General features: G+C 43.5%; 1 protein-coding gene across 8 annotated transcripts in view; it reads left to right on the plus strand.

Moving 5' to 3' along the window:
- Positions 1 to 2,134: 2,134 nt before the first annotated feature.
- The window catches only part of ephb3b (eph receptor B3b), a 58,238-nt gene continuing 36,261 nt past the window's right edge, over positions 2,135 to 24,111 (plus strand). For all 8 annotated transcript variants that reach the window (XM_079575514.1, XM_079575520.1, XM_079575515.1 and 5 more), the window contains exon 1: positions 2,135 to 2,793. In XM_079575514.1, coding sequence (XP_079431640.1) covers positions 2,691 to 2,793 — 103 coding nt within the window. In that variant the 5' untranslated portion in view covers positions 2,135 to 2,690. The remainder of the gene's footprint in view (positions 2,794 to 24,111) is intronic.

A 24,111-nucleotide genomic window follows, 5' to 3' on the forward strand; every position in this document is an offset into this window, starting at 1 on the left:
CAGGAAAGGAAAATAAACCCGTGCTATAGGTTTTGTAGAAAACCAACCGCAGCTGTAAAACTCGCTTTTGTACAATATTTATGTTGACGATTCAAGTTATATACCGGTATATATAGAAAACCAGCCATGCCTGAGAATAAATTATTTATATTACCATTCAAGTAATTTCACAGGTGCATTATTGAACTTTTTATGCGAAAAAACAAACAAAGTAGTTGATCTTTTTGTGGCCCAATGGCTGTGTGACTGGTTAGCGTGGCACTTTAACGTTTCACGGTGGCCTCGGCGCTCCAGGACCAATTGTTTTATAGGGTTTTTTTTAAGGAGAGGGTCCGTCAGTGGTGAAAACCATCCTAACTCTAAAAACAACTGATCAATTGAAAGAGGCCACTGTGATGATGGAAAGTAAAGGTGCTAATACAGCCTCTGCGTCACTGAAAGGTCAAGCACGCACCATTATTTTTTTTAATGTTCACATAAAAGTTCCATAACGCACCTTTAAGTGTTCTACTGGATGTTTCGGGTTTTGTTTCGCTGGAAAGAAATATGTTATTATTATTATTATTATTATTATTATTATTATTATTATTATTATTATTATTATTATTATTGTATATATATATATATATATATATATATATGGCTAATATATTTAAAATAAGATAAGATATAATAATTAAATAAGTAAAGAAAAAAATTCAAATAAATAAATAAATAATAAATTAATACATTAATTTAAAAAAAATATATGTACATATACAATTCTGTTTTACATTTGCTGCTCCTAGTGACATTATTATTATTATATTATTAGTAGTATTTTTACTCTAAAAATTCAGCACTTCCATAATATTTTCTTGCATGACTGTTCAACAAGTTAACAGACAGATCGCTCTTGATTAATACAATAGATCAATTTGCAGAAACTGCCTTGCTAAAAAAACAAACAAACAAAAAAGACAAAAGAAATAGCCAAATGGGGACTGTAAAGTTTTATTGCGCCCATCAGCCGGTGGGGCCATACGTGACACAGGTGCGTGCACGAGACTATGTGTTTACACATTTCCGTCGACAGGAAACGATCCCTCTCTCAGCTTTTAAAACTATAGTTCGACTCCCAATTGTCTGATTGACAAAATGTAGATAATATTTGTTATCTGTAGCATGTGTCCACATCCGACCATTTTAGAATTAGCTGACTTGAATAATAAAATATAGCCTAAGCTTTGCAAATGACAACTATATAGTTTTACTTTTCTCCAAACTATGCTCTACAACGGAATTGTATTTCTTATATTTTCCGGAGCAAACGGACAGCTCATGTGAATGGCATGTGTTCAGAACAACACCGTGCACACCAAAGCAAGAAGAAAGGCTGAGAGTCGTGACAGATGCTCACCTCTGAGATCATTTAAGGAAGTGGTTGGGGATATGACCACTTCAAGTCAATAGCCGTAAATGCTCAAATAGAAAGAGCCTTTCCATTTCAATCTGCGCGTCAGGAAAACCAGTCCCATGCACTTAGTGCAGAGGCATAATTAACCCAATACATTGATGTTTCAAAAAACTGTAAATCGATTTCTCTGTAGTCAAAAAAAAAAGAAAACGAAAAAAAAAAAAAATCCAAACAAACTACCGCGCTTTGAATTAGAATAGATCCGCAAGGAGGCGCTGTGTGTCCATCAGTGCGCGTGGACTCAGCGCTCATGTGAGTAGTGGAGAGCTGCACGCCTGCGAGCAATTACACTGAAAATAACTTCGCTACAATGTATTGATGTTTTGTTTAATGCCAGGATATATGAGATAAAAATACACCAAATATATAAAGGGTTTCGGTGTGGTTTTGTCACTAAGTCAAGAAGACTATACGAAAACAAAAACGGTGAGGTGGTTCCAAAACAGCCCATCAAAATAACAGACCACTGGTTTCATTCCCGTCTTATGTAAACGAAGGCATATGTTTTATTTTAATCATGAACGTGTGTCTAAATGACAGTCAAGGTGGACATGTTTTGCATAGCAGCTGCTCCGGGGTAACCCCTCCTCCTCCTCCCATGGCTGTGCTCGCTCTCTCTCTCTATCCTCTCCTCTGCTCGATTCTCGCTGCGCCGCCGCGGACTTCATTCCAACGCACTACGCCGAGCGGAGCGGACGTCTCTGCACATCAGAAACAGAAGACATACCCTTATAGGACTCATTCGCTCAGGGAATAACATCTATCTGTACTTGAATACTATCTGAACCACGCATGGCTCGTGCTGCTTTTCTGGAATAACTTGCTCCATTCGGACTACAGCATGGTCTGTCATACGCGACCGTCTCTGTGTGCGCACTGACCACAAACTCTGACGGATCTTCCTCACAGACACAGACTGGGAATATTCTCCTGGATGGTAACCACAACCTGGACTACAGCTGCATGAACTGGACTGGAAGCCCTTCCTTCGTCCCACACAGTGTAGTGTGCTTTTAGACGGACACATTGGAGCCCAGTGAAAAGGTGGAGAGGCAGCTTCTTTTCGCGCTGTCGGGTTTTATTTTCACCTGGGACACTCGCGGCGTAGTGAATGGGGCTGGAGCTGGAGCTGGGAGCCTGACACAGCGGTGGGACGCACCAGCGGGACTCGGGCAGCGCTTGTACACTGTTTGGGGAGACGGATCGTCCTGAGGATTGTATTCCCTGTACTCTTATGACCTGGCTCCATTTACATGTCCGAGCTGCTCGCTTTATGACAATGGATTACTTTCTGCTTCTATGCAGCGTCTTGCTGCCCGTGGTGTCCGCTGTAGAAGGTAAGAGGCGCTTTCACAATTTTCTTTGCAGGATTTTAACACAATAACAAGAACGAGCGCTTAGGGTGAGGCGCACACACAAAAACTTGCTGTATTTTCGATAAACCTAGAGAAGTATTTTGTACCTCTTTAGTTTCAGAATAGGCTATTACATGATCAGGTTTGTCTACTGACTGACGATGTCAATACATATTGTAGGTTATAGCCAACAGGCGCACATCGTAGTGCGCGCAATAGCCCACATTTCAAAGGTACGTGTGGAATCGCGTTCTTCTGCTGCCTACCATCGCTTTTCTGATACTCTGGAGGAAATTAGTGAAACATTGTCCGAGGCTCATCAGGGAGTCCCGACTCCGGAGCCCACAAAGCTACTAGCCCTTACGCAGCAGCTCGGCCTAGTGTATTTTAGTCCCACGCGACTGCGTGGCCTTTGGTCATGTTCTACTTACAGTTGAACCAGTCTTTTAAACATTACTTTATTCAAAAGTAAAAAAGAATTATTTTAATACATTTTACAGTGAATAAAGATAGATTATTTACAACTTCCCCCAGTAATCTATGTATGTATCATTCCTGATTTACTTTTATACACAGCTTGAATAGAATCTGTCGAAGCCTTAAGTGTTCTTTTGAAGCGGTCTGATTCCTGTTATGTATAGTTTACTAAACCGTAAAGAATTAGTATATTTAAAGTTCTCTCTAGCCTTTTCTTCAAAATACACTTGAATTCGCATGTATTTGAAATAGTACAAATGGCGGTGCGCATGGAGATTAACTTGACTGTCTCTGCTGAGTTCAGAATAATGATGCCAGTCGGAAACTAGGACAAATGTGCCAATGGCCCAGAACTGTTTCATTGTGCGTTTTCACGGAGCGAGTACTTTATACAGTTTGATTGTTGTTGTTTCATGTGTCTGTCATACAAGAAGAAAGGTTTCATTGCGTTTGGACTTAATGTAAAATCATCGTAGATTTGAACAGTTTAATGTAACCTGAATAGCCAAAGTTATTAGAGTTATCCTACCATTAGGCTGTTAGTATAATCATATAATATGATCATTACTTTCCTTGTTTTTTGGAGACAGACAGTTATTTATTTACGTACTTTCTGGTGAACAGTGGTCGGTGCTGTAGTTTAGATGTGGGAACTTAAAAGTGAGACGGCACTTGGAGTTGTGCGCCTTTCCTCGGGGACACAGGAGCTCTCGTGGCTTCGTGAGGTCCTGAATCAACATTTTGGTTTGAATTGTTTTTCACTCAAACCGCACTGTCGCTTCCTCTGTCTGCTCTGGGGTGTCAAAACACACACTCCCGCTGGAAGTTAAAATAATCGTGTCCTTATCTAATCAAACGGCTTGTTTTATCTTTATCTCGAGATAACAAAGCCACAGATTAGAACTTGACCAATTTATCCACTTCTGATGACCTTGGAAACCTCCACAACAGATGCACTGTACTTTAACAGACATTGCACTGCGCATTCATTTCAAAACTCTACAGCCTGAGAACCGGTGGAGGCATCGCTTTGCCCCCAAAGGTGAGCGCTCGCCCCTCAGCCTGAAACCAGCGACAAAAAAACGAGTTGAAAAGAAGCATTGCAGATTTGCTGCGACGCAGGGCCGAGGAACGTTCAATAGAAGCCCGTGTTTTTGTGCTACGAGTGGGCACGGTCTCATTGGCTCCCACAGAAAACTTATCCAAAAAGTCAGTCTAGCTGAGGAGTCTAAAAAGAGTGCCCCGAGTCGGACTCCACTTTGAAGAACTTTTGTATTTTAGCTTGATGTTTCAGAAGTGGATGAGCGTCTTGTTTCAGAGCCTTTCTCCGCTTTGGCGTCTGCCCCCTCCCTGGTGACAGTGGCTCCAGAGAAACTCCTGACGAAGTCTTTAGTCTGTAGCCTATTTCTCCGTTCCTTTTAATAATTATTTATTTATATTAATTATATACTATATCTACTGGGCCTATACATAATACAAATACTGCGTTGTGGACACTGTATGCTTTTACATTGATTTAAGAAGATATTACGCACCCATGAAACTGGGACTGAATATTAAAGCACTTTTGAGACTTCGGCCCACTGAAACAGAGTGACTTTAGTCAGACATCATGTTTGTATCCAGTTATGCGCATAATTGCGTGGACATGTCACAGTTGAAATACAGTACGTGGCCAACATGAACAGAGGCCTTGAACTTGCAGCTGGTCCCAGTGGCAAACGACAAATTGATTTGATGACAGTGGCCACCGGTACTTCTACGAGCCTCAGATTTAAAATAAATAATAATAATTAAAAAAAGTTTGCCCACATATTATACGATAGGACGAAGACTATATTGACCCCATAGTCTTACAGGCTCTAGATATTACGCTTTCGCATAATTATAGTTTTTTTGGTCATATCCCAAACTCATAGACATATGTAGGCTACAAGTTTTCCCATAATAAATAAATCAAATAATAATCCCGATTTCCTTTAGGATTTGAAGCGCGCATGTGTACGCTTTTCCCCCCTCTGCGTGTGAGGTCATAGTTGTTTTCCTGTCCTTCGCCCTGTAGACTTGGAGTTGTGCAAAGGATTCTCTATTATTTTCATACACTGATCAAGTTTGGTGACGCGTTTCGTTTTGAATACAACAACAACAACAACAACCGCGCACGATTTCGTCCACAATCTTTTGGACAGATTTGACAACACTGCGTGCGTAAAGGTAAATGCCCTCTGCTCTTTACGCATTATTTTTCCCGTACACTCGCCTGCTTTAAATCCCCGTGGCTCTGGCCCTCCCTCCGTCAAGTCTCGCAGAATTCTTGTAACTCGTCGCCGGGGCCATGTGTCCGCTCGGTCCGGGCTGCAGGCCTTCATGTGCCAGGCGTTATTTATGAGCGCAGCGGCAGCGAAGCCTGTGTGTGGCCCCGAGCCCCACAGCCGCTCCACAATGCCGCCCTCACAGAACCGCGCGTACATAAAGTTAACTCCGGGAGCTCCCCCTCTCTCTCTGCATAAATTCGCAGGCAAATCACTGAGCAAATGTACTTAAGGTCACAATCGCGGTGACAAAAGACGCCATCAGTGATCCTATGGCGGCAATTACGCTCGAGCGTTGAGGAGGGAGGGGAACCCCGCGCCAAAGAGACGCTCAATTTGCAATAGAAAAGCGAAGTCATGGTGCAAATGGAAGTCGCTGAGGTCGGCAAAAGCACGCTGGGTTGTACAGGCTAATTTGTTTCCGTTTTTTAAATTATTTCCAATTGTTAGAATGAATAAAGTAGCATAACCATATGAATAGACTTTTATTTCAGCATTAAAATCACCGCTTTAGGGGTAAAATATGGTAAAGAAGAATTGCCTAAAGGCCTATCTAATTCGACAAAAAAAATACTGACTCACTGTATAAAATCCAGTATGTTGGGCAATTTCTTCTTTTTTTAAAAATTCTGATTTAGATACTGTTATTTAGCCATAAAGCAGTTCATTTATTTATTTTTAAATGCTGACTCTATAGGACTGTAAAACTGTACTTTTTTATTTCTTAGCCTGCACCGATGTGAGTTTGTTGACCTCAAGTCTAGGCTACAGTGACTATACACTAGACAGCCATTTTGAACAGATGCACTGCGACTTCGGATAGCCTGGTTACGGACATGGGAATGAAGACGCCGAGTGCCTCGACATGAAACGTCAGGGGTTGTCTGCATTGTGGCGATATCTTCCCGATAAAGTGAGGCGAAACTTTGATATAGTGGTGGTTGAAGTTGTGTGAAAGAGGGCCGGGAACAGTTGACGGGCTTCACTGACATGCAGTAGCAGGAACGGCTCTCCGGCACTTAGGGACAAATGGTGGCACAGAAATATTCACTGAGCTGGAATTTCACATAAGGGCAAGCAGCAGTAGTGTCCGCCCAGCCAGACCAGTGCCAGCAAGCATCAGTTTGAACCTTTGAATGAGAGAAAACATATGGTATTTTCAAAATGAGCATTCAAAATCCAAATGTACAGTATTTTATTGATGTGCAGAGACAAACAGCACACAGACAGTCCTATGGAGACAATCCTATGCTGCACCTTTGTAAATAAAACAAACAAAATAACCAATCTTTAAAGTTACAAAAACAATTCAGCACATTGATTCATCTAGTTTTTTAAATCCTATGTGCTTTTGTCTCTCCTTAAGCCTCACTTCCGTAAATGGAGAGCTTTGTGGTGTAAAGTTACTTCCTGTAGCAACCCAAGAAAAGTTAATATCTTCGTAGTAAACACCACCGAAGCTTAAAATCCCCTCCCACACACTTTATAAAACTTTTACAAACTCGCTCGTGACCTCACAATCAAAAATGCAGCGGGCCATTGGGAAGAGTCCCGTAGCCGCAGGTTTCCAGTGTGTCTGCGTGGCATGTTTTCAGTACACACGGGCCCGTGTGTGCGCACAGGTCAGCTCGGCGTCTGACAGAGGGTTCTTGTGAGATGGCAGGTCCGGGGCTCGCGGAGGAGTGGAGAAGGGGAAGCGGGAGGGAGAAAAGCCGATGTGTCTGGACCTGCCCCCTGCTGCACACATGCTGCCGCTGTCTGAAGCCAGCCAGCCTGAAAGGACGGAGGCAGAGAGGGAATACGACTTAAAATGGAATACAGGAAGTGGTTTTCGGCCTGAAGGAGTTATTATTTACAGTATTACCTTATTGTACTTATTTCTCATAGATTCACTCCCAAGCGCCATTCGATTTGTCAGCGCTTCACGGAACCGACTTGAAAAACAAAGAAACTACAAAAAGTCACAAAATAATTAAGGGCTATAATAGTGAATCTAAAACCAAATGGTGAAAAGTCCATGTTAATATAATTGTGTTGCGCAGAACTCCACCAAGGCCAGCCGTTTCCCTTTTTTAACAAAGGCTTTTCGGACACAATAAAACTCCAGGGATTATGCTATTCCTGTGGCAAATACAAGCAATTTGAGGATGTGTATAGTATGCGGGTCCAACTGTGTGACTCTCCAAGGCTCATTGAAATGCATAAACACCAATAGGGCTTGTCCAAAAACAGTGCCAGACATGGTTAGCGACATGTTTTTTTTTACATCGACAGTAAAAGCTCTAATTGGTCTGCAACGGTCTTTATGTCTCTGGAGTTGAAAAAAGTTTTGGACCGGCGGAATTTGCAAGGGGGCCTGAGTTACTTTTGATCCCGCCACCATCTTCTTTATAAGCCGCAGATTCCTGTAACACGCCTAGTGCTGATGGGGCAGAAAGAGCTCTTTGATATTTGTCTGCTAGGAAATGGCCAGTTACAACTGCCCTGTGATTGGATGCTGCTGTAAAACAGTGTGCCTGGAGGGGAAAGAACAGTGGTATCACCTGGTTTTCAGTCCGGGTCTTGTTAAAGGGAGAAAATAGAAGGGGCCATAGGGGGGAAATGGAAAGGGAGTTTCCTTTGTAGAGCCGTATTGATAGATTTCTTTTTAGACTATAACATTTCTTACCACTTCTTGATATTTCTACGATCTGGGAATGAAAAGACCCCTTCGAGCTTTATCTTGTTCAGTGTGTGGTTTTAGCACCATTTTTAAGGTGGGGGTTATCGTGCAAAATTGACTTTGTTGTTCTCTAATCAAAAACATTCCTCATGCATCTTTGAGTAATCTTTGGATCTTCTCCAGTGGCGACAGCTCCCAAAAAGCGCCTCCTGAGGTCCTACGCGTCGCTTCTCAATCCCTTTTCTCTGTTTCTGCTCGTTGCGACAGCTTTGCAGCGAAAGGGAGCAAGAGGAGGGGCGTAGGAGGGGCTTATTTGAGCTCACTCGGAAGATCAGGAAGTGAAACGGCTGGATATTTTTGTTGCAGACGTTTTAGATCAATATTCTAACCAACAGAGTCTAAGATAGTGACAAAGATATCCGTGTCCTGGTTTACCCTTTGACTAAAAAGATGTGCAATAGAGTCCCGTTTGGAGCCAGGATTCCCATGGAAAAAAAAAAAGATTCCCGATCTCAGTGGGATTTTACTGGATACAAAATATTCAAATACATAAAAGACTTTACCTTGCCCACACGGTGCCAAACCACTTGAGTTCCACACCATAATAAAAAAAGTAAAAAAAAATCACATTACCAAATTTGACTTTTGCGCTATCTTGTGTCGAAGTTAAGAAAGTTCTCTCTCCAGTCGTCTTCTTCTTTGAACCAGCTAGTGGAGTGAATAGAGTGAATCCATCATAGCATCTCCAGTGGCAGCAGTTCCAATCACACATGACCTTTTGTCCTGATATTTACACATTCCCCGCGGTTGGATGCGACAGCCTCCGGGAGATACCACCAGCTGTGTGTGGAGCACTTGTTTGGAAGAAAGTCTGAGCGGAAAAAATAAATAAATAAAAAATGACATTGTCGTGACTTTAATGTCTAATTGAGTGCAATACTTAGCGGATGATGACAACAATGACAAGGGAGTCGGGGGGGGGGGTAGAGTGAGGCCGGCCAAATGTGAAGGTGCGCGCTGGTATTTACGGCTTTTTCGAGACACCTGTGCTTTTGGGAACTTTGGAGAGGTGCGAAGAGGCACATGTGTGGCTGTTTTCACAAGAGGTTACGAGCAAGCGTCGGAAATATTTGCGGAGGGGAGGTGCTTCACGTGGCGTATTTGTGGAGTGGGTGAGGGTAAAACAGCACAACACGAATGGGACCACTAGAACCACTCCCTTTTGTTGCATTTCATTTTTATTTACGTTTACATGAGCACAGTACAGCGGCATTCTTGCGTTTTTTTTATATCTTTAATTTATTTTTTTGAACCATCTCTGCAAGAGATCCGACAAGACGGCTTTCAGTGAGTTCTGTGAATTGCCCCCTTTAAACTACCCCACTTACCTGCAACTATAATTGATACGAGTTACTTTGATGGCCAAATCCCTCAATGACTCTACCCCGTGGAGCATGTTAAAACCGCTTATCCTTACATCTGCGCTGGCGAGATGGCAATTGTTCGCCGTGATTTAACAGGCACTCGGCAAAAAAAGCCCCAACGGAAGACTAATTGCAGCAAGTCAGATGAAAAGTGCCATGACAATATAAGCAGCTGACCCCCTCCCTCCGTGCCAAGTCAGGCCATAAACAGCCCCCCCCCAGCTCCCCTGTAACGCCCTATGGAAATTCCATTCTGACCTCTCAACTCTACTCCCACACACATGAAGGCTGCTTATTGCACCCACACACACACGCACACACACACACACACACACACACACACACACACACACACACGCATATCACCTCTTCCCCATACAAAATAGCCACTCTCAACTTCTAACGCTGCTCTGCTAATGAATCAATCAAGCTGGTTCCATTCAGTTGGCTGCTGTCAGGGCCAATCGATCAGCCGGGGTCCCAGCAGAGCAGCGGGGGGCTTAGAGACAGAGAACAGGAGAAGGGTCCTGCCACGTCCACAACAGTTCAAAGACATGTCTTATCTGCCTTAGCCCGCGGAGAAATATTGCGAGTAGCACGGCGCATGTATGAGGGCTGAAATGAAAGAGCAGAAAGGATTAAAAAATAGATCAAGAAGGAAAGACGTCTCCTGCGTGGAGTTTGTGCACGGGGTCTGACCTTGCCGTTACCTTTTACGAGACTTGGTGCAGGGATGTAGGGCCGGATCACCGGGATCTGCTGATTTCGGAGAGATGATCAAGAGACTGGCTAATTTTTTGGAATGCTACAGTGAAAAAAAATATCTGAGACATACAGTAGGCGCCGAGAAATGTTTTACACTTTACACAAGAAATATGTTAATTAAACTTTGTGCCGCTGCAAAAGAAAACGCTCAACAGCTGCCATGCTATGTTATCTTTTGTGCAAAATACTTTAACTCGCGTTGCCTACTGAGCTGTTCAGCTATTGGTGGTGTTTATTCAGTGTATGTATGTGTAAAATTGCACCAAAAGAGTAAACCTCAAGGTAAAGAGCCACTAAAAAGATGAACGCCGCATCAATAGGAGATAGAATAATTTGGAGATGGAAATCCGATTAAACTGACTTTCAGCCAAGTAAAAAAAAAAAAAAAAAGAACTAGGAAATGCACATCTTTCCATGATGCATCGACCGACTCTGCAGTTTCTCCCTCCACATTTGGCTTTAGGTGAGCGGTGCACTTCTCGTGTCCAAACCTCGCTATGCAACTTCCCGACGCCCACTGTGTCAAAGTCAAAGAGGAGATCGGCTGTTAAAGTGGTGTTTGACGACATTTGAGTTTTTGCTGCGCAGAGAGAAAGAGAAATACCTTACTGCTGCATTTTTTCTTCACACGGGCTGTGAAGAGTTAATAAAGCGACAGACGAAAACATGCATCCGGCTAATTTGCATATAAGAGGATAGTCAGTGTAGACGCCGATGCCTTTTGGAATTTTCAAGAATTCACTGCCATATTTGCTGGCCAGCTTGGGGTTGCCTGGGTTGCGGAGCAGCAGTGTGCCATTTGCCTTTCGCGACATAATTCGACGGTTAAAATGAACCACTTTTTAAAATAATAGGTCGGCGAACAAAGACGCCATTTATACGCTGTTTGCTCTGACTTCCACTCCACCGCAGGAGTCTCCTTGGCCTTGTCTGTTTCTGCAATAATCTTTCCCGCCGTATCTGCAAAGCCGCCGCCTTCTCTCCTTTCATCACCATATTTTGTTTAGCATTCTGCTCTCCAGCCTCCTCTCGTCCCTCGTAACCCCGGTTTATCACCATTACGCTCGCCACTAATTGAGGCATTTTTTTTGTTTCCCCTGTCCTTGTTATCTTGCGCCCTTTTGATAGGAAAACCTCGACACCCATTCAAAAAAAGGAAGGACAGATGCTATTTGCCGTGGAGACTCTTTGTTGTTGCCTACCACTTGATAAGGCCTTGACTGCCACAATGACTGTCGAGAGTGTACTGTTTCTCACAGTGGCGCGCCAGGAAAATCGGGCATCATTTCCTCCGCCTAGGATGTCTTCCCATGTTAGACACAAGTCCATTCGCCTCCCACAACAAAAGAGGAGGAAAAAGACCGTAATCGTCAGTGGCGTTTAGTGTTGAAAATACACTAAATGATTTATGCCGGAGATCAAAGTCGGCGAGGAGGCTGTGCTACCCGATCCCCCGCTTTGGACGGCAGAGGGATCCCTAAGTGAGAGAAACTTGAGGTGTCGCGGTTTGAAATACCTGAGACGCGCAGCTTCAAGTGTGAAAACAATTGGCAGATACACAAAAGCGCGAGGACACAACGCATCGGCGGTGTCGGATAACCTCAAGGCAGATGGGAGCGCACGCAGCGGCAACTTATAGGGGAGAGAGAGGGGTGGTGGTGGTGTCTGGGGGCAATGTTCAAGGCGCTAATGTCAGGAAGGGGAGGCCGGACCCCCAACCCCCCCCCCCCCCCCCCCCCCCCTCCCCCGCCGCCATGCCACTTTTGGCCTCTTCAAATCTCCGGGGATGCCGAAACTAAAAGGACGCCGATGATTAGAGAATCAATTTGGCCTGCCATCAATCAATGCCGCGGCGATGGACAGGACTGCGGCGGATAGCCCATCCCCTTTTGGAAATCGGATTGGGCTCGGGCCTCTGGAGATTCGCACCCTTTTTTTCACGCTTTGTTAATTAAGCGCCCAAGCTGCCCCCTCGCACTCACTTATTTATGAATCTTGGCTTTAGCCGATACCAGAGCCCGGTGTCTCGGCCCCCTCTCTAATTAGTCCCCAGCTAACCGGCCTTGCTTTCGAGATAATCCAAATTCGGGTTTCCCTATATATCCTCCCAGTGCGCCCGCGGACCGGCGACGCCCACTTGACCTTGGCGTTACACAAGCCGCGTCGCACGGTGTTGCCTTTCTGTGGCGCGGGATAAAGTGGCCCGCGTGGGGTAATGAGACAACACTTTGAAAAAATCAATTTCCATCTGCGTCTGTCTAAGTAATTCCTCACCTGTTCATTAAAGACCAAAATAGAGCACCATGGATGTTTTTAAGTCCCGGCACTTATTAGTAATGAATGAAACGCTCACAGAGAGGAAAGCTGGATTTAGCTTCCTGGCAACAGTGTAATCTACGTTTGAGATGGATTGGGTGGGGGAAAAAGTTAGAAGGTTTCTTTTTTAACTACCAACCAGTGAGCAAACACCCACTCGCTCATGAAGTCACTGTTCAGGGCCGCGCTGCTCATCCCCGTGGCCTTGTGCGAGTGCAGTTTTGAATCCCATAAACACTGATCCAGAGTCAGATTCACCAATGCCGAAGCCCGTGGGGATTCGTTGTATTCCTACACACTTGTGCTGTTTCAGGGTCAGGGCTAAGGAGTAACCAGGTCAGAATTAATCCTGGCTACAGCATTACTGACCCCACCTGCTCGCCCGGACCACCTGGCTCCTGGAGGTCAGGGGCAATTTTTTATGGGATGTATTTCAACGCTAAGGATATATGGGGCGTATCTAGTATTTTTGGATCTTCCAGATGAAAAGTTGTTGTTTTTCTTCCCCAGACTTCCTTGCCACGGGCCCGAAACCGATCCGTTTGCTAATGGTTGAGTTTAGGCATAAACATTGGGATTGTTATTTTTTAACTACGTTGGCTGCGAGCTATGTCACAAGGATCAGAATAAGCCAGGTGGAGGGTGAGAACTTTGAGTCAGTCTTGGAAAAGTTAAACATTATCCCTTCTATTTTCTTTCTTAAAAGAAAAAATCATTCACACATTCCTCAAAATCATTCACGTTGCTTTGGTTGCGCCGTTATGAATTCTAATTTACATTGCAAGTGAAATGAACCGTGGTTAATCTATAGATCTACTATTGACTTCTCACTGTCTGACCTTTTTAACCACTGACCCTTAAAAAGATCCGTGCAAACAAACCTCAGTGCCTTCGATTTATTTCCCTTCGATCATCAATTTTTGTCTTAGCAACTTCAAACGGCAAGGGGGCAGGGTACTCCCACCAGTGCTTACTTATGTTGTGTCCTTAACCCACCTCATTTCCCATGTTTACACAGTCCCGGTATTTGAATGTGTGTCTGGGTGTACGGTGCTCTGAGTGCCAGTTCCTTTCCTGTTACTTTAACTCGTGCAACATTTCCTAACCTGTTGCTATGCTTAATCAACATCGTATGCCGTGTGCAATTTCTCCATTTCGAAAGCTAGGTGTTGAAGTTCCCGTGTAGTAGCATAGTCTAACCCCAAAGTGTGAAATCCGGGAGCCCACCTACAAACGCATGTAAACACCGCTGGAGTTCGCTAGTGCTAATTTGTCACCTCGCCCGTACTCTTGAAGCCCTGGTGAAATGCCCATGTGGTGTCCTTTGTCTCAACACAGATGCGAGACTGCTCAGACCCATAACTCCCAGTCTCATAAGGAGCGAATGCATGTGCAGATGTACCGGGGCAGCAGCACACCTTGTCAGGACATAAATCAATAGGTGCCCGGCGGCGGCGTGGCCAGAGCTCCTGGATGTGTGGAGGTGGTTGTGGTGAAGGAGGGGGTAATTGGTGACACCCTGCTCCCTTCTAACTGCCGGCATTAGTTACACATCAATGAAGAGAGTGAATAAAACATTAGCCAGGGTTGGCCCATAGTCCTCCTACGTGTCCCGCAAGAATGACATGGGGACAATGAAGCAACAGATGACTAGATATCAACAATTCAGATATGTGTCACCAAATACATGCAGGTCATTTGGATAGTCTACTTGTCAGCTGACGTTTGGCGTAAACTGCACACCAACACGGCTTAATAGTTTGTTTTCCTTTTCTTGTTTTTGCACCCAAAGCAGAATATGTTTTTTTTGTGCAAAGGATTAGTCAAGCCTTGAGTATAGTCCAAATATACTCCGCATGTAAACATACTGATTAAGGTTAGTGAGACATTCTACTTAGGGGAATAAAACTGGCCCAGGCTTCTCTGTGGGCTAGATATAAAGATAAAAGTCCACATGTGTACGCTGTTGTGTGTGAGAGTGTGCGCGCGGCGGTAATGGTGCATTTGTGTGTCGGCCAGCGCTGCTAACCGCGCCATGATTTATTCCTTCTGTCTCTGCTGTTGCTGTCTGGGGCCCTGTGTGTGTTATGCCAATGCACAGAGGTCTTTATGTAATTGAAGTGGGCCCGTGAAAGCCTCCCGCCATATGGACCTTAGCAGCCGAGAGTGTCTGTCCGTCCATCCGTCAATTTCCTTTAATTGCAGGAGCTGGGACAGTGTGCTGCGACCATGTATCGCGCGGGGGTCTCCATAGGTCACGCGCATTAATATTTAATAAGGCTGGGGGGCAACCCTGATCCCTGGCCTGTTGGACTGACCAGTTGTGAGCTGGAGAAAGGTAATTGATTTACAGTGTGAGATTGGCTATAGAGCTCTGTCTGAACAACACACACGGGTTTTATTGTATTTATTGTACATAAAGATTAGAATCATCCTTTCTGCCACTACGACAACCACTTCTTGGATCAAGGTTACTGTATTTTTCTCTTGTGAAGTTCATTCTGTCTCCATACTGTCTGAAAGCGGTGTTTATCTGCTTTACCACTGGCGAAGGCAACAGGAAGCAGCCAAAGCTGATAAGACGATCAACAAATACTCTTGTTTGACTAAGAGAAATTTGTAAAACAGTACAACTCACTTAGTCTGTTTTCATTAAATTTCTTTGTTCAAACCAACGGTGGGTAGAAATATTTCAGTGAGAGTAGCGTTACTTTTGAATGAGTAAAAGATTGTTAAGTGACTACGTAAGCGTAAAATAGAATAGTAACACAAACTGACAGATGAAAATGTAGATATTTCCAATCAGCACAACATTAAAAGCAGAAACATTGTTCAAGAAAAGCTACAAGAAACGCAAACTTTAAAGTGATAGTCTGGAAGTCTTTTTTTTTGTATCAAATGTGCAGAATCGACCACCTGGCCTTGCATTTTGTTGTAAAGTAAGTAATAACAGATTTTTTTGTTGTTGTTGTTGTGAAGTCCGTCCTTCCCAGATCTCAGCAAATAATCAGAGTCTGGCATCCTCCCGTGTTGACCAATGAGACGAGCTTTTCCTGTGAACTAGCCTGTCAGGTCCAATCAGGAGGGAGGGGGGAGGAGCTTGATCGTTTACTTTTAAAAAATTCTGTTCCTGCTCTCCTCATTTTGCAAACTAAGAAGGGCTTTGTGGTTAAAGAAAAGTTTACTTTAAAATTTCACCCTATCTCTACTCACTTTGCAAACTCACTGACTATCACTTTAATTATTTTCCAAGTCAACATTAAGCATTTGTCTCTAGATTGACCCCCAGTGGAAACAAACTTAAGCCTTTTTTACTGAGGTATGGAAGAGTGTTGATACCTCAGAATGAAATTAGTGCTATGAGATAAAACTACTCTTACTTACTTCAAAGAGTTACTCAAGCAAATGCACTTCCCACATGGCGTTCCGACCTTTCAATACCGAATTAGGCTCATTTGAGTTTTTGCCAGCCCCATCTTGTAAATGTACAAGGTGCATATTCATCCGGGCACAGACAATGTCACTTTTTATGGATGGCTCCGCTCCCCCCCCCTGTGCCTGCTGCTTCATTACTGTTGCTTTCAGCCGCTAAAGAGGCAAAGTCCATTTGCACAGAGGAGGTCTAACAAGTCAAGTTATTACCGCAGCCAAGTGTGAGATTAATTAACTTGGTGCCGATTAGGAATGCTGGTCCGGGTCGATTTTGTGTGGAGAAGTATGCGGGAGCAGGACAAATGTTGAATGATAATGATTTGTAATTACCCTTTTTTTTTTTTCATTCAAACTACCGGCACAGGAAAACACCTCCCTCTGTTGGATCTGGTGGTAATAATAACAATATCCCCGTATTAAGGGGAGACACTACAGGCAAAACTAATTTTTTTTCAGTTTTCAGGTTTTGGGCCAAATTGGTCTCTGAACATATAAGCTTTCACCCAGAAACAGAACATATGCCTAATCTTCACAACAACATGTTTAAATATTGCACTGATTCAATGTTCCCCCATAGACTTATATGGGAGAATGCAATTTCAAGGACCTTTTTCTCAAAACACATTGTTCTGTCATTGTGGCGACACTATGTCCACGTCAGTCGGACCTAAAGACTTCACATTTTCCAGCCTGGGACTGAACAATATTTGGAAGATTTTTTCAGAGGGATTTTTTATTATTTAATCCCTAAGCCCCATTTATTGAGTTTTGAATGTCAAAAAATAAGGCGAAAATTACATTTTTACAAAATTTTCCACTAAAAAACAGCTTGTTTTAAAACTAAACAAGAAAATCAAAATCCCCTCTTAGAAAGTCTTGGCAACTGATTCGTCAATAAAATGAAACCATCCACTATTCAGATTTCGTCGCCGAAAAGATGGGAAATTTGGGGCATTTTTAAGCATAAAACACCTTGTTCTTATATGAAAAGATAAAATGACAGAAAACTTGCAATGTATTTTTTTCTCACATTTAGGCCAGTGATCTACAGCAAAAGTTTCAAATTGATATCTGTAAATATATTTTTTTCCCCTATTCACCTGCAGTGTCTCGCCTTAACACATATGCAAAAAAAATCATACAAATTCAGATCTTTCCCGTGCAAAGAAGAACAAATAAGTAGCATCTTTAATCCAAAGCTAAAGCAAAGGGGATACATTTGACAGGAATGGGAGCGGCCACTGTACAATTTATATGTCATTGTGTTGCCATGTAATTTCGGCGAATAAAAGCCAAACAACAAAAGTGGCTAATCTCCCCATCGCGCTGTGTGTTTGATATAATGACAGCTGGTATGCAGGCTTTTTGTCTCTATCCATTTATTCTTGGCGTCCTGTAGAATCTCATGTTCCGATTTTTAATTGTTTTTCAAAATACGCCACTCCTTCCTGCTTTCCGTGTCACCTTACAAAGGCGGACATATTTGCTGTGTGCGATCCCTGTGTGATTTGCGTGGCGGTTGACGAATGGGGCGTGCCGAGAAAAAAAAAAAAAAAAACACTTTCTGACCCGGTTGCATTCCAGGCTCCAAAGTTGCCCTATAGCCTCCCCCTTTTGTTCTTAGCTCGTCTTAGGCCACAATGGCTAATGACCAGGCAAGCAGGTAAAGTGCAACAAGCCCTGTGCATTCCTGACAGGCTGATGTGAAGCGGTCTGCCTTTGCCCGCGGGGGATTCGCAGTCACCTGGTCCTCCTTATTCTTTAAACAGAGGTTAGCGGAGGAGGTAGGACGTAATTACCCATCCCGCGCTATTCCCCATATGCCGTTTTGTCTTCCTTCGGAGACGCCTCCCGTTATCCTCCTCTCAGGTAAATGAGGGCATACCTGCGAAAATGAACATGACCGCTGGAGATAATTGACTTCATAATTACCCCCGCAATGTCTTTATAACTCACTGGTCAGGTGTAAGGAAAGTCTTGGTTTAGCAAGTATGTTTAAGCATGCAGGTCTGCGCAAAAACAAGTGCCGTAATTAAAAGCCTGGAACATACGGGATTATTTGCTCCGATTCAAGTTTGGTCCTTATTAAACTTTTTTTTTTTCCTGGCTTTCCTTCCTTTATTCCTTCGTTGAGACGTTGTGTTGCTTCTCTGCTCACTGTCGCTCATCGGAAAAATCAATTAATATTCTCAAATTATATAGTGTGTTTCCTATCAAGCATCCTGTAAAGTGGACATATGCATTATTATTTTGTGCGCCTCAGCATTGACATTTTGAGAATTAGGACTCATGTCTGTAATGTAAGGAAAAGACAGTGAGGAGGAGTGAGGGACCTGGAATGCAGTCAGAATGACATGTCTCTTTTGGCTAACGGCACACAGACTATTGCAAATTGATGGCGCCGCGATGAACACTCTCAGTGCACAGAACTGCTCAGAAATGGTCCGGTGATGTATTATGGGTTTTAAAGATGTGGAGGACAGTTTTGTTCTTTTGAGCTATCGGTGAGGTCAGCAGGTACTTGCAACATTAATAATATAACTAAATACACACATTTTAAGTGTTTAGTAAATATGTTAGTAGTTGGGCAGAAAGAAAGTTGAACTAATGAACTGCTGAACTAATGAATAAGGTGGTCTCTACAACGCTCCGGGATCAATTGGTTTGTAAGTTTGCTGGTGAGAGGGTCCGTCAGCAGTGAAAATCAGAAACTGTAAAAATGAATCATCCTGGAGCGTCATAGAGGCCACTGAGATGGAAAGTAAAGGCGCCATGCGGACGACTCATACAGTCGCTGGGTCACTGAAAGGTATTCATCAAAAGTAGGGACGTAACGATTCATCAAAAAGTGATTAAAAATGGATTTGAACAGCTTAAAAAAATCGACAAAAATGCAGGTGTTAAAAAAAAAACACAGTCAAAATGATGAGTTAATTTGAATGTTTTTTATTGTAATGTTAAGTTCTCTTACTGAGACAACAGCTACAGGTTGTTACATGGACCAAAAAGCAGTAAAAGCAACATCTTTTGGTTATAAAGTGAGTCATATTCATTTAGTTAAAAACCTTCATACGTCTTTAATGAAATGCTTTTTTTCCCCACGTTAAAAGTTCCACAATGCACCTTTAAAACTGAGTATGGCTTTACTTGCTCAAATCTTGCGCCCAGTCTTTGCTGACCACCGTATCCCGCACTGGCCCGCTCAAGGCCCAAACCAGGATACAGTCCAGTCACCCCACACACAATCCACAATGCAGAGTGAAAGAACCGTTTTAATTACTGGCAGCATCACGTTTGATTCATGTTAACGAACGTGTTGTCCATCCACATATTGCATTAAAACATGATCTGTTTTCTTCTTCAAACAGACCTAATCTCAAAGTGCTCCGTCTCCATTTCCACCCCTTTAAAGCCAAGTCCATTAAACCGCATGTTGTTTTAATTGGGCGACTGTATTACAGAGATAGGGGTTCATGGGAGAATACTGCTAGATTGACTGTGTGTTTGCGGAGTGCGAGCCTATTCAAACAGAAAGCTGGCTACTAAGCCCCTTTCTAATGCAGCTTACCCATTCAAAAAGCCATGGGTTTCATTCAGTGCCCGCTCCCTTTCTTTCATAGGCCGCTCCCCCTTGTGAACAAACACGTTTTATTTGTGTATGTGTGAACTTCTGAGTCATTTCCCAGCCCCCCTTTTGCTTATGTTTTTGTGTGTTTAAATAATACTTATCGTGATGGGTGTGCATTATGTAAGTATACAGTAGGTTTCCCATGTGACTGGCTGCCGTGTGTTGAGTCAGCCATTGCCGGCGCACACAATGGTCTGAAAACCTGCTATTAGAGAAGTGAGGTAAGCGCTCTCTCTGCACAAGCCACAGCAGCAGCAGCAGCAGCAGCCGGCAGCACAATGGTCCACCTCCCATTGAGCAAAGTGTCTCAATGTTTGTGCCGGCTACACATAATCACCAATTTCCCCGAGCACTGACATTTTGTGCACACTTTTCGGAAGGCCGTGTCTTCTTGAAAATGTAGTCATCTTGGCTCCCCGAAGACGTCGCATTTTTAAAAACGGTATTTTGGCTGCGTGACTGCTGTCGTCACTCTCTGCTATCAGGGCTGTCGAGTTGCTGTGAATAAAAGTTCAAAAAAGGTATTGCCGAGTTGTTCAAGACTCCATCCAAGCGTCTTCCTATTTCTAGTGCCGTGAACGATGAGGGTGAAAGATGAGAATGTGTTTGCATGGAAAAACACATACAGCTCTCCATCCTTGACCTCTCCTTTGTTCCCGTGGCTTTTCTATCCCCGTATTCGTCCCTTTGGTCCTTCTTTTGTCTATATCCATTCAATGCATTCTGTCCTATCGCTCTGTCCCCTCTCCTCTTTCTTCCCTTTGCTGGAAATCTATGGAGACCGCTGCTGTAAATGCACTGCCCACGTCACGAGCCAACCACGCCCGACGCTGGGAATCAATCTGTTTGTCTGCTTTTTTTTAATTTTAAATTCCTCCGCTAACCCCGGGGTTTCATCTCGATAAACGCTCAATACAATGCTTAAGTTTTATTGTGGTACGACTTTGAATTATGAATCAGGCACAGTCGCGCACACATACGCTTTACTTACCAAAAAGAAGATAATTATATAGCTGACAAAAGGAAAGGTTTGGCATAACTTTCTTTTATGAAATCTGATACTGCTTCTTTCATCCAGCAAAGCCGTACAACGTTAATTATGAAGATTGCAAACGGGCACATCCTTAATCACCACGGGGTCCTATATAACTCTCTCCCAAATACCCCCCCAAATCAGAAATGACTCGGCGGTTGCTCCGTTTGCTGTTGCGCTGTTTTGCATTTATAAACCTGACAGGCACCGTGGTATTGCTGCCTCCACGGAAGCATGAGGTGAGGCGGAATCAAATGAACAGCTGTTGCAATACAAACTGCAGTATACGCGCAAAAAAACACAACCCAACAACATAGACAGCCCGATTACTACGCCTGGCTTCCCATTTGCGCTTCTAATACAAATACCCATAGCAATAGACATAGCAAAAAAAAACTCCTGCCTATTTCCATATGCAGGAGCGCGGCGCAACGGTGAACCTGAACCTTCCATCGCTTGTTTGCATTTTTCAGTCGCAGTCGGCTGAGTCATTTATGGGGGAATCTGAAGCTGGCATCTCGGCGTCTCACGCATACGCACACGCGAGCGGCATACGATGATATATTCGCTCCGCACTTTTTTTTCTTCCCTCCTCTCTTTTCCTTTTTGCATATTTAGAAACACATCTGAATGAAAAATGGCATGTAAAACGCAAAATGCATGGGGTTTTCCTGAATAGCTCAGAACGTCAGACACGCTTCATTTAAAGCGAAACGTTGAGGCAATAGTTTCCACTGTGAGTGAAATAAACACGCCGCCGAAAGTCTGGTCCGGCGCCCGTTCTCGGTGGTTTTTAAAACGCCTACAGAGCTGACCAAAATCAAGAACATTTGTTATCTTCAATGAGGAAAGAGTCAATCAATTCAAAAATGATTATAACTCTGGGTCTGACGAATGTGGGGCACGCTCGAATGTTTAAACAATCCGAGTACGTAGACAGTCGCTTATTCTGAATGACCGGGGTTTCTAAAGTGCAATTTAAAGCCAAAATGGAAGCGGTTCCTTGAAGAGCGGCTCGTTAAAGTAACAAGTACACTCTTGGTAAGTAGAAAGGGCAACAAGATGTAACGACAAAAGAGAATATGGAATGCAACCTGAACAAAGAGCTTTTGGCATTCCAGCCCCAGAGCGATGTGTAAAGTACAGCACTCACTGTACGGAAAAGCTAAGAAAGGTTGTGGGTTCAGAGTTGTAACTCAAGTAATCCACGGGAGTCAAGTTGTCAGAGAGCTTTGAGTTTGAACCTGTTGTTAAGGCAATCTCCTTTATCTGTTATGATTGCCCCCTCGGCTGCAGCAAACAACCGAACGATCCTAAGAAACCTCGGCACAGTATGATTTAGAGATGTCATACGGGTATAGTTTCTCGACTGTTTCCAATGACAACTGGTAAATAGCACCTCTGGAGTTGAATTAGTTTGAAGAAAAAAAACAAAACCTTGGGTCGAAAGATGCTTCAGGTGGTACTCTAGAAACCTGAGTACCACAAGAAGTAGCATTTGAACCAAACTTTCAAACACTATTTCTATAGTTTGATTCAGACGTGGTCAGTTCTTGTTTATAACTCATAGTTTAGTCATATTTTAGACCTGGTTTTGCCCTTCACTCAGTTTAGACTCACTATAGTCCCATTCTAGACCCGATTGATTGTAGATCCGGTACTTCTGTTAAAGCAGTACTAAGTAACGTGTTTACCTAAATAAATCCTTTCCGTAGTCCCTGTGGGGGTACTACAAGTGTTTATGGGATGACTGGACGGTCTTCTCCCCCTGGTGTCTCTGGCCAGAAAACCATGTTTGCAACTTGACTGCCACCGGACCGGAGCAAGCAATACACACTAATGGAATCACGAAGAAGAAGCTAACATGCTAACGGGCAAAGCTAACTGTGGGCTAACGTCACTTTAAACAGTATTTACAGCCAAGTTTGAGTGAAAAAAATGATTTCCATTGTATAATTGGATGTACAATATCCCTCTGTCCCTTCGCCTTTCCTGTCAGCGTAGTATTTACTCTTCAAGACAATTAATAAGTTAAAAAATCGTAACTTGCTACGACACCTGCAGTTGCACTTATGGCCTGTGTTAAAAATCCCTATAGTTGAAATAGTTTGAATGAAACTGAAAACAAAATGCAATTCTCCACCAAGTACTAGGATTGGTTGGTGAACCTTGTTGGGCACCTGCACCAGTGTTTGCACAGTGGCAGTATATATTAAAAACCAGTTGCAATGGGAAAGAAAATCAAAATCTCCCCCAGAGCGATTAGCCAATTAAACGAGGAGTAATGGTGGAAGCCCTGCCTTTCGCCTTTGTGTGTGCGTGCGTCGTGACTACTGTTGATCATGGCGTTTTGACTTTTTTTTTCAGTCAATAGCAGGCCAGCAACGAGCCGGTCAATGAACTCCGGGGACAATGCAAACTAAATGCTTGCAGGCCTGGACCAAGCGAGGGCTAACTAGAAAATCTGATGAATAGAAGGAGCTAAATGGACATATTGACACACGCACAAAGGGCTGGGCATAAAATAGATTTGGCAAAAGATGAATGAAAGAACCGCAGAGGTCAAAGACAGGGCAGCGATGTACTGAGCAAAATTAAACAAAGCAGAAGTCCGGTTGCAACCACTTTCTATTGCTGCCGTACAGGGGGTGACTCACGCTACAGCAGTGACCCATAGTCACCATTAAGAGCTGATTCACGAAAAAATGCGCATCTAAACAGCACACACAGATAGGCACACCTGGTTCTGTCGACAGCTGGCCCCGAGGCCTACCTGTGCGTCAAAGCTCAGTGCTTTGTAATTAGTGGAGTTAGTGAGAGAAGAGGATAGGGAGGAGTGCACTACAGAGGGAGGGGTCAAGACAGAGGGGCCCATTCCCTCAACGGCACAGGAACTAGACTAGACTTTTAAGGGCTCGTAAGCCTTTTAAAAGCAATATTCCCAAAATGGCCACACGTACACTTTCATTTTCTCCGAATCCGTTTGCCATTGTGTTTTCGGCGCGTCAACAGATGGGGATTAGATGAGCCAAAATCTACTCTCCAAATGAGTTTTGTTTGAAAGAAACTATTCAGTGATTGCTAAACAAAGCACAAGTTGGATCCAAATGAGTATTTACGATATACATTATATGACTATTTACAAATGAGGACAATGCGAGTTACTTGGGGATGCGACGCAAAGACCCGCTTTTCCTTATCGTCAGACTGTGTGAATCATTGTTGAGTAAGAGCTGCTCCTTTTGGCACAA

Source organism: Gobius niger, assembly GCF_951799975.1.
Source record: "Gobius niger genome assembly, chromosome: 17".
Lineage (NCBI taxonomy): Eukaryota > Metazoa > Chordata > Actinopteri > Gobiiformes > Gobiidae > Gobius > Gobius niger.